The sequence below is a fragment of the Varroa jacobsoni genome, unplaced genomic scaffold (assembly GCF_002532875.2).
Source record: "Varroa jacobsoni isolate VJ856 unplaced genomic scaffold, vjacob_1.0 scaffold_242, whole genome shotgun sequence".
NCBI lineage: Eukaryota > Metazoa > Arthropoda > Arachnida > Mesostigmata > Varroidae > Varroa > Varroa jacobsoni.
Window position 1 is genome coordinate 221825 of NW_019213144.1, and position 11041 is coordinate 232865.

At 40.9% G+C, this 11041-nt stretch overlaps 1 protein-coding gene and 1 long non-coding RNA gene across 7 annotated transcripts in view; both read right to left on the bottom strand.

Moving 5' to 3' along the window:
* LOC111273970 (uncharacterized) overlaps positions 1-10735 on the bottom strand; it is a 35217-nt gene extending 24482 nt beyond the window's left edge. The window contains exons 1-3 of one of the 6 annotated variants that reach the window (XM_022856018.2): positions 10642-10656; positions 1786-1856; positions 755-1548 (exon numbers count right to left, since the gene is read on the bottom strand). In XM_022856018.2, coding sequence (XP_022711753.1) covers positions 755-801 — 47 coding nt within the window. In that variant the 5' untranslated portion in view covers positions 802-1548; positions 1786-1856; positions 10642-10656. Of the gene's footprint in view, positions 1-754; positions 1727-1785; positions 1857-10641 lie in introns of those variants that run through there. The other 5 variants (XM_022856014.2, XM_086967481.1, XM_022856017.1 and 2 more) reach the window with 5 other exon arrangements.
* On the bottom strand, positions 8726-10641 carry LOC147753766 (uncharacterized). Its single transcript, XR_015310175.1, has 2 exons — positions 10559-10641; positions 8726-9287 (listed from the first exon to the last, which is right to left on the bottom strand). It is a non-coding gene; the product is annotated as an uncharacterized LOC147753766 (long non-coding RNA).
* Positions 10736-11041: the final 306 nt, after the last annotated feature.

The following is an 11041-nucleotide window of genomic DNA, read 5'->3' on the forward strand; positions in this document are numbered from 1 at the left end:
TTGCTTGTTGGCTGGTTTAAAACGGATTGTCAAAAGAGGACTTCAAACACTATCATCCAGCATGAGTTCACGCGGGTGCGTGTGCTTACGGTGAGTAAAGCTTTCTCTTGGCCAGCCGGCGGAACTGGAGGGTGTATCTCGGTGCTACCGGGGGAACACTATTGGCACACTAATCTCTCCCTTGTTATTTTCACTACAGGACACAAAAGAATAAAGCAGAAATCGAACGCAAAAGCCAGAGAAAAGGAAAGAGGCCTCGTTCGCTCGGTCAACGAGCAAGAGACTATTCTCATTATAATTAATTCGTTGCTATCGATGTTGGTTCAAACGCGCACTTCACTACAAATAAATTGTATAGCAGAAAAATAGCGGGTGCTTTGAGGCAAGTTGGAACTGCCCCCACTAATCCCCATGCTGCCTAGCATGTCAGCACCTCACTACAGCAATTTCAAACACTGACACGTGTCTGTCTCAAAGGTTTTATATGGACGTTTCTGTGTCGTATTTACGTTCTCCGACTTCGTGTGTTTAGCATATGTGTTACTTCACATAGACTAAATATTTAATTGAAACTTCGTAGCTCGAATTAATGGGCCGTGTAATACGTTGCATTTTTTGTTTTGAATAAACATAAATAGTTGAAGAAGTTCCAAGACGTATTCAACTATGCAGCAGTTCCTAATGTAACTTAAGTAGCTTAGACTAGCTTGTGGACTGAAGTTTTATTGCTTAGTTGCAGGTACATATGACATACCATATATCAAATCTTCGAGTAAGTTCTGCCAAGTGAGTTCGCAACATTCTTCGATAACTTGTTTCGGAAGTTCTTTTCCGCGTCTCACAAAGCGAGCATTAGTACACACTTTCTCCTGCAACCAGATCCCGCGGGCGGGCGGGCGGATGGGGGAGATAGCTGCACTGTAGTTTGAGTGTACCTGTACGTAACACCTACTCTGTGGAACTCAGCAATCCATGTGCTTCTTTGCCTCTTGAGAGCATGTTATATATTTTACACCCTTTCGGTGAACGTGCGTCACTGCTAGCCGACGTCGCTAGAAATAGCAGTGTACTTGTCGTGAGGACCGAAGAAACTGACTATGTTTGCGGGGATGTACGGACGGGTCCATCTTCAGTACAGCATTAAGAGCCCCCGAATTCCTGAACGAATTATCCACCTCGGGCCCGCGGCCATCTAAAGCCTTTGCAAGTGTACGCGTAAAACGAAGCAGTTTGGCCCCTTGGGTCTTCAAAATGCATTTATCTCGTGCGGAGCACCGCGGGCATGTACCACCTCTTATTATCCTGTACTTGTTCCCTGTTCTCCCGTGCCTGGGATGCTGTAACCCTATGTAACGCTACACTGGACCCCCGATGGAGGCAAGCCTTTTCTCTTCTCGTCTCGAATGGAAACCAGCTTGAGGGAAAGAGCTGTTACTGTGGTTTTATAACAACATTGCAGAGCTGATCGGGGTGAGGACCGGGTCGTGCCCACAGCACACATACCTGTAGCACGGCAAAAGGCCATCGTCCAGTGCAAGCGAACGTCATCTAAGAAACGGTAATCAGCTTGTTAATTCGTAATTCATTCAGGCCACTGGTAGCAATAAAAAGCATCGTAAACACGAACGGAAATGGTGTCTACAAAGGTATTCACGAAGGAAATTGGCCAAGTGAAGAGAGATTATCTGAAGTACTATGCATACAATAAAACATGTTGAAGCGATAAAATACCACAATTACTGTAACATTTACTTGAGTAAGAAGAAGCAAAATATTTTAACTTACCGAATTATTGTCTATTCGTTATACCATAAATACGTAAAGGGTGGCAATTTCTGACGGGTTAGCTAGGATCCCTGAAACGAAGTGTGTTTGATTTAACGTTAAAAAAAAAAATTTTTAATATCACATTGTAGGCCATATTGTTCATGATGCACAAGTTACCATTGCAGTGTAGACCAAAAACACTGGGTAACGCCATAGATTAGAGACAAGCCGATTCACTTCGTACTAGTAAGTGGTCTTTCTAAAACGTTTTTGTAGAAGGTTATATCTCTCTAATAGAAATGGAACTTCGCTTTAGCGCAACATATCGGTGTAACAATCGGAAAGGCATCGGACAACCTCAGATAGACGAACGAATCAGGCAAGAGGAAGGCACGCGGCCATTTGTATTAAGCATTGCCTAATTTGCAAGACGAAAATATTCGTACCTTATTTAAAATTTAGAGTGTGTCGACTTAAGTGGCCTTTATAACAGCACATTTCGCTGTACAAGTAAGGTCTGGCTCCTATCAGTCTAGCTAGAACACGATCAACAACGATCATTTTCGTCATTAGTTCCATAGTAAATTTAAAATTATAGTCATACTTCATAATACTTGTTTTTCTTTGAAGTAATGATTTTAAATCTAGCCTAATTTAGCATGAACAAAAAGTATACACATAGTTTTCGCAAAGCATCTTCCTGTTTTTCGCTTTTAAAACTGTAAACCCTAAATTTGCATTATATTGAGCCGTTATAAGCTCCATTTCAACGATATAGAAAAAAAATTAATTGATGATCTACTCAATTGAAACGACGCGAAAAATAAGAGCGAACGCTGAATACAATTTCTATAATCTTTGAAAAAAATTCAGTGGAAAAATAATTTTACTAAGGAAATAATTAGGCATAGATTTTTCTCTTGCAACTGTGCGTTGGTCGAATGAAAAAGGCTGCTTACGAAAGGTACCGACAAATGACATTTACGAAAACATTTTCCATCGCAACGTGGTCTACACACGCCTCAATAACTGTCCTTCCGCAGGGCTAACATGATACCGTTTATAAACTGGGATTATTAAAAATTCCCTGATTCAAACATCGGTCGAGATTTTCCGAAAGCGTGGGCATCAATTGTAAACAATAAGCGAATAAGGTCTTTTAAGGTGACTGAAAACTTACTATCTAGGAATAGACGGAGTAGCCATTGGGAGCGATGTACAGAAGTATGAACTGGAGAGGTCATTTACTTCACTACGAGTATGTCCTCTAACTAGAGGGGCGGGAACCTCACTCTCGCCTTGTGTGTTACACTTAACATTCCTGATACGTATGATAATCAAAACAACTTATGAAGTAACAGATCATAACGAAGACAATATGAATCTAAGGGTTTGTTTTTTTCTTTGTTTTATGATGCATTGTTCCACGAATGTAAGTCTTCGCGTTTTTTTGTTCGTGGTCATGAATGTTAGCAGATAGTTACATTACGTACGACACGAATGGCTGGAAAATGTTGAGACAAATTGTAAACCAGTTGTAAATAGGTGTCGTATTTGTCTGCTGATCTTAGCAACACTCTATGGTCTGCGGGCATCAACGTACATCGTCTCGTGCTATGAGAGTCAGCCGTCTACGTACGAACGTAGACATACCGAACGTAAAAAAACCGAAACATTTGCGTCATTTAGGTTGTGATGCACTAGAGAAAACGATTCTTCTCTAGTAGCAAACAGCGGATCGAATTTATCCCGATTAGTGAGTTGGTTATACAATGATGATCTGGAGTTGTGGCTCGAACATAAGAAAGATATCGTTTTCAAACACAGCAGGTCAATCCATAGTAGCCTGACTGGTTTTACAAGGAACTTTCCTATAACAGAGTTACTCAAGGACTTCCACATTCAACGTTCACCTTGCTTGGCTTTTACTATAACGGGATGGCCATATGGTCGGAAGCAACTTTGACGCCAAAGACATGGAATGTACTTATATAAATTTCTTTATGGAAAAATTTTAGTCAAGTAAAACATCGATAGGGTGAGCCTTCTTGGTTTCCCTTGTGGCAGTTATTCGCTTCATCCAATTTTTAACCCGTAGTACAAATATTATTTAATCTTTGAAACGGAGGCTTCAATAATATTTATCCGTGGTCCGTTCATTGTTGCAGATATACCATGCTTTTTAGGCACCCTCATTAAGAGAGGCTGAGCGGAGTTGTGTCACACAGACTGGGGTCATTCGACATCGCCCCGCCTGGAAATCAGCAGCTCATCAAAGTGATCCTTTAATAAAGCGCTTATGTTATTAGTTACGTAATTGCGTAAACCACGTATCTTGCAAATCTTTTTCAATAATTTTGGCGTACAAAGAAGTCTTAGGATTATTTTTTGGAAGGCTACAGTTCATACTTTCGAAAAATAGGCCAATGATGCCCTCGGCCCACTTGCCATACCAAACAATGTTCTCTTTTTTTTTTGAGATGTAAATCCTTTTCGCGGATAGCCTGGGTATTTTCAGTCTACGAGAATTTATAGACGGTGGATAAACTTTGTAAGAATATACCCGCGCTGCCATCGCAAAGGTAAGGTCAAATGCGTACAAGAAGCGGCCAAAAACTAGATGACACGACTAACTGCCATGAAAAAAATAAGGCAGCTCGCCCTATTAATGTTGGATTTGGGTAAAGCATCAAACCTATAAAGTTTGTATTAAACAAGGATTTATATAAACAGATTGAGTTGTTTTTTGTTAGCATCGCTCTAAAGTTGTTCTGGGCCAGACGGTCGTGTGAGACTGGCATTCATAGAACGTGTGGAGAAAGGTGTCATTTTAAACCCTGCAGAGCATATGCGCACAAAAAAGTATAAAGGCTAGAAATCGCATAGATATCTTGTAGCAGTGAACAGTTCTCGTAGAATAATTGATTAATTATCTTCATGCCTCCTTCTTACATCAACGTCGTAGCAGACTCTGTTTAATCCAAACTAAACGGCATGTGAACCGAACCGGCAGAGGCTAGCTTAATTCTAGTAAACGACTGTGACGACAGCTGAACGAAAACAATGCGTATTTTCAACAGCGATTATCTTTGCAAGTCTTTCACTGTATCACCCCCGAATCATTAATAAAACTTCTTTTTTTTTTTTTTTAATTTAATTCTTGCTGACCGTATGGGACCGTTCGGCTAGGTTGCCCAAACTCACATACCCGGTCTCGCGCCTTTATCTCATATTCTCGGCATAGAAGAAGCGTGCAACTTTGCTTATCCAGCTCCGTTCGCCCCGTTAGCAGCTGGCGTTTCCACTACCCGGGGTGTCCTGGTTACGTGTATCATATCATCACATCGCTTGCTCGTTCGCTCGCAAGCTCGTTCCTATTCGAGGTCTGTGAAGTGATCTCCTCACACCCGCTGCGGCCATCACCACCACTGCCCCTGCCGGCATAAGCGTTCCATGGAAGCGACACAGAGGAATGGCGTTTGACTGGGTTGGGGTGGCCGCAAACCTAGCAGCTTTTGGCCCCCCATCTCTTCTCTCCATCTTTCTTTCTTGCGGGGTAGCCTAGACCCAAACGTCGAGAAAAAGCGCCAGAAGCACTGCTGTCGATCTGCATGCCAAAGTGGCCGCGGCGTCCCCAGACACTGTCGGTCGACGCAAACGATGACGGCCCTACGATCGGTAGCTGGATATGCCGACGGCCAGAAGCCCCCTCCCCCCCCCCGGGCCTTTTGGCCACCTGCCATTTCCTTCTCAGGTGCTGCTTACTCTCATATTCATCGCATGGTGCGGGCAGCGACGTCGCTCAAGAAGGGCGACTTCTCACCCTGTATTCCATACATACGCTGATTCCTTTGCGTTTCTTTGCCAGCATGTCGGCTAGCCGAAAACTAAGAACTGAGGTCTCAGGGGAAAAAGAAAAGAAGATGTAGTACGAGACGGACGCAGGAATTGCACACGCGGGAACGAACGACGATGGAAGGACGTCAATGTACAGCCAACGTATGTTTCTCGAGTGCAACACTGACGGAAGAACGGACCCACAACATCATTTAAAGACTGAAGTCAACGAAGAAAATCGTAAATAGATTGAAAGAGATAAGAAGGAAGTGAGTGGCATAGGAGGCTGGTGATACACACGCGCTACCTGCAACTGTATTCGTGTAACCACTGGTCGTACAAAGAGCTGACATGCCTGTTTTTGGAAATTAGGTTTACTAGGCGTGTACCTCTTCACGCACTCCCAACTTAATCCAGTATGTGTGAGTCGTGCATATACACGCAGGTGGCCTTTGTGGCTTGCAAAGTAAAGTGACGTCCGGCACGAAAAGCAACCATGAGTCAAAATAGATCTGATGGCCACAGGGAACTTCTTCAAAAGCAAAAACAAAAATTATAGGCAATATAAAAAAAGGCTAGACACCTCTGAGTGATGGCGATTCGTATAAAGACAGCCATGTCTGTACTGCAACGGTGGAACAACTAAGCAAAGGCTATGAATGAAATAAACACGTGACGATTATAGTATTAGCTCGCGCTTTACGTAAGCGTCGCTTAGTTTCGCTATGATCTATGCATGAAGCTATTCTTCCAGACAATGTAACTTATAATTTGCAGTGAAATCAGATCAAGCGGTTCTAAATACGCGTAAATATATCCCGTTGGACACACGCGATGCATGATTTCCGGATCAAACGGACGACCTCAAAGTTTCAAGTAACCTTTAACATTGCGAGTTGTCAGAGAAAAGCTGTAAAAGAGCCACAACACACAAATAAGTGGATAAAATACAGGTGTTTCAAAATAATTGAAATTAACCTCGGGGAATTAAAACCTTAAGCATATATTTTCTTCAATGCAGTTTTCCAGTTTATCGTGTGCTTTTCAATTCTTATAATAAAGACAAAAACATACATTTCCTTCTTTTTGACAAACATCACGTAGGGCAGTGGGTAGTTTTGTAATAGACATGGTCCTGACCCAGAAAATAAAATTTATTGTCCTGTTGTGCACATTTCTAGAGTAGCAGGCGAAGAATCAATTCATAGCGTTTGCATTTAGCAGACAGCACAAGGCCAAAGGAATCGCAAATAATAAACATCTAAGTTGTTGGGCTAAAAGACATTACAGACTGTGCTAAACTTTATTGAGCCCCGCGCCAACGTGTTGGACTCAGAATTTTGTATGCCGCAAAACGAATAGCCGCGCGTGCTGGTACGATTCTGCGATTGATGTGACAAATTCGACAGCTATTGTTATATGATAGAAACGCTAATTCTACATGATGTTATCTTAGGCTGCACTATAGCTAATCACGGTTTTTTTTTTTAATTTAAATGTTTCACCTGTTGATAAAAACGTCATATACTTTATAAAACTCTTATTAATCTTTGTGTGTATAGTCACTGTTTTGTCCATATGAGACAATTTTTGTATAAAAAGTTCGCGTATTTCCCAAATTGCACGTTTTTAATATTCTAGAAAACAAAAGCTGTATCACAATCATGAACACGATTTAAAATTGTTTACAATTTCATTTTGCGTTCTTTATCCTTTAGCTATTTTTTTAACTATTTCGCATTTCTCAACGAAAACCAATTTTTAGTCGTTTTATGGAGCTGCAAATCGGCTCTCATTTGCTAGCCTATATTATAATGTTTTCCATTTCGACTGTAGTTTTTATTCTACAAAATATGGAAATTATTACATTAAAAAAAATCCATCTACATTGAAGCCCATACTCTATTTAGACATTTCCGATATCGACAACAAAGTAAGAACAGGCCTGATGAGCCGGAACAAGGGCTTTTCAACAGGGCGAATGAAAAATTAAAAAGGGCGGGTGGCAGTAAGGAAAAATCAATAACTTCTTCAATTTATATTAATTAATATCGATATTAATTTAATCAGAGGAATATTATTTAAGAGTGAGTAATTATCGTTTAACGAAGGATATTAAAAGCGAGTTCGTTTAGCTTGGCACGAACGAAACCCAGTTTTCTGAATGCTACAAGATTATCTTACGATTCATTGCATCCCAATGCCTAGAAATTAATTTTTTTTTAATTGTCATCATATGTAGAATAGTTTGTGTCTAGTTTGTAAATCATGCGATGAATAGCTCTCGAAAAAATTTGCCGCTAGCCGAACTTGAATTTATTCTGCTGTTGTAGCAAAAGTCACAAACACAACTACCCGGTCTTTAAGGGCAAAGCTTACTAGAGGCTACTGTTTTACGCGGGGTGATCGCAATACCAATCTGGTTATTGAAATAGCGGCAGTTTGGATATAGCGTCTTGATATGTTTTTACTTGCGTTTTGAGCTTAGAAATATATGAGTACCGGGTTTCTCTTCTACCCACGTAGGGCGTACACGTGTTCACGGCTATAATCGTTCCGTCTTTTGATATCACACCCTGGTTTGCGTTGGCGCAAGCCAGATACGTGAGCAACTGTGACCATCAGTGCTACAAAGGCAAATGCCCTATGAACTTCAGGAAGCTTTAAAACCCAGTTTGCCGCATCACGAACCGAAATGAAGATCTAGCAACAGTCCAGGAAGGAATCACTCGCTGCCATTGAATCTTGTATCGAATAATTTGCAGCGTTATGACGTAATAAAATGTACGTGATGTGATTTTCAACCGACAAACGTATTTCGAGGCACGATCATGTATAATATTTAATCGTTTCCCCTTTCGACTGTAAACTGATCAGGGAAAACACCTATTATATTGCCTGATAATTGAAAAACAATGTCAGGAGAGCGTCAGACCGCAAACACTAGCGCCACGGAGGACCTTTATAAGCGGTGGCTGGCCGGCAGTAGCCGTAAGCTAACATGGCGTCCAACTCAGGAGAATTCTAATTGCCTCAGCACGACTAGACGCACGTAACGTGTAATACGTTCACTATGGTTCAGCAAATAATTATTCATATTGCAACCGAGAAGATAGATAACTAATTTTCTGCAAAAATCTTATATTTTATTGTCAACGGACCACGACTGGGGGATTTAAGTGCAATTGTATGAATTTCAAAAAAATTACGTCTGCATACATGCTCGCCTTTCGGCATATCAACAGATCACTCTATCATGATATAAAAGACGTACACATTTTTTCATAGAATTATTTTCATTCGCAAATGCTTAAATTAAACTGGAATTCTGCGAATTCTTCGCGAAGTGCTTACGATGACAGTTAGATAAGGGAGGTATGAGAGCGCCGACTCAGGTATGCAAATTATCTCTTAGAAGGCGCCCTGTCATACATCTTAGCACAGGCGGATGAACAATGAGACCAGTCTACGGCTCCACGCCAACTCAGACGCGATTCGCGAGCGCAATGTGCTTCGTAAGCATGGCTTGAAAAAAGATGTCAGTCAAGTCCGGGGTAAGGCAAGTATCTGGAGTCAAAGGTGCCCGAACAACAAGTTCTAGCAGCTTCAACTTTAGCCTATAAAACAACTTCCCTGCTGAAGAACCGGCTGTGCTCTATATGTCGCAGACTTTTGTCTCTTCGCTGAAAAACAGTGTGTCTAATGTTAATTGTGGTGCTTTCGCTTGAATACAAGCTTGTCTTTCATCGCGTTAGCAAATGCTGTATTGGTAAGGACTAGACCGTTGGTCGAATACTGGCAATCTATCGCCTAGTGGCTGTGAGCTTTTATATCCTAAACTAGCAGCTGTCTATTGTTCACTTTCCCGACTATAACAACACATAAATAACGAACTACTAGAACGTGCTTAGTTCTATACACTTTGACAAGTATTATAAGACCTATTGCAGATACAAACCTAAGTCTCAAAAGGGCTTCTGATTGTAAATTCTTTAAGTATTATTTTTCTCCCAGTTCCTCGGTTTAGCCTAATTATGGCCAAATAACATTTGTACTCCGGCTTCTTTTTTCTACACTTCGTCATGGCTGCATAGGGAATCGTCTTGATATCTCTCTTTATACTAAATTTAATTTTTGTACTATAGGTGGTGCATCCGCAAATATTTTAGGAAGCCACGGATCTAAATTCAGCCTATTTTAGCATGAGCTGCCAGCTTTGTCACCGCTTTGTCATCTCAAAGACACTCGTTATTTACCGATTGCAGAGGGAAGGCGGAACCGCACGAGCGACAAAAACACAAAGCGATCTTTTTATAGTGCACATTTGTAAATTACCCTATTTGAATTTGAAGATACGGCGGATAAAACTAAATAGATCTAATCCAAAACAAGGTTCTTTTGACAGCTTCAAAACGATTCATAAAAGTGACAAAAAAATTGAGCTCTAGTCTTTCTTAAAGTGGATACTTCGAAGTTAATTAGCTTTAAGTCGAGACAAAATAGACGAATTCTGCAGCTTTGCGAAGAGTCACGGGTTCGACCCTTAAGCTAGGACTCTGCTTCTAGAGACCGCTGCTTCTCTACTCGACGTATTGATGTTAAAAAGTATTAGCGAGGAAACCAAATGTTGCCACTAGTATTAAATAGCTTTATACCACAGGCACGCTCAAATTAGGTCTGAAGTTATATAGATGTTTTAGCTCGAGTACTGAAAAACGCTGTTTAAGAAATATCGAAGGACGGACACTTGAAAACAGGCAAAATTAAATATCTATTCATTTCGACCGATAAATACTGCTAGCCACTGCTAAGGTCATTCATTGTAGGACTGGTTAGTTGTGATATCCCGTCAATAACGTTTCAAGTTCATGATACGGTACGAATTTAGCTCGAAGTCTTGTGCTGCGATTTCAAAATGCTGCCGTTATTTGCGAAAGAAAAGAAAGTTACTTGCCTTTTATGGCTGCTAGCCTAAAAACCGTAGATCATTTTCTAAGTCGTGGTAAAAAACAATGGAGGCAACATGTAAGAACTTACCAGACCTCCATAAAATATCTCCGCTAAATCAGCGGAAAATAGCACTACCGTAGAACCTCTCTGTTCAAACGCCTTTCTGTACTCGCAGCAAAACACAAGAATCGGAAGCAACGTAAGCATCGTTCAATGCAAAACAGACTGCATGACCATACAGGCGCAATAAGTCCCTTGTTCGTTAGTTCCTCGTTCGTTGAACGCACAAAACATTAGACGTAAAATGACTTGATGTAGCGCCATTCCGCGGCATCCTTTGAAAGGGCTGCTTGTGGCCCTAGCGATGTTTGATTTGTAATCCATTACAAATTTATTCAAACACACCTTTTGATTCTGATTTAGGACAAGTAGTATCTTCGTTCAAAACTATAGACAATTTCCAGCTGAACTAAACATTAGGATTTAC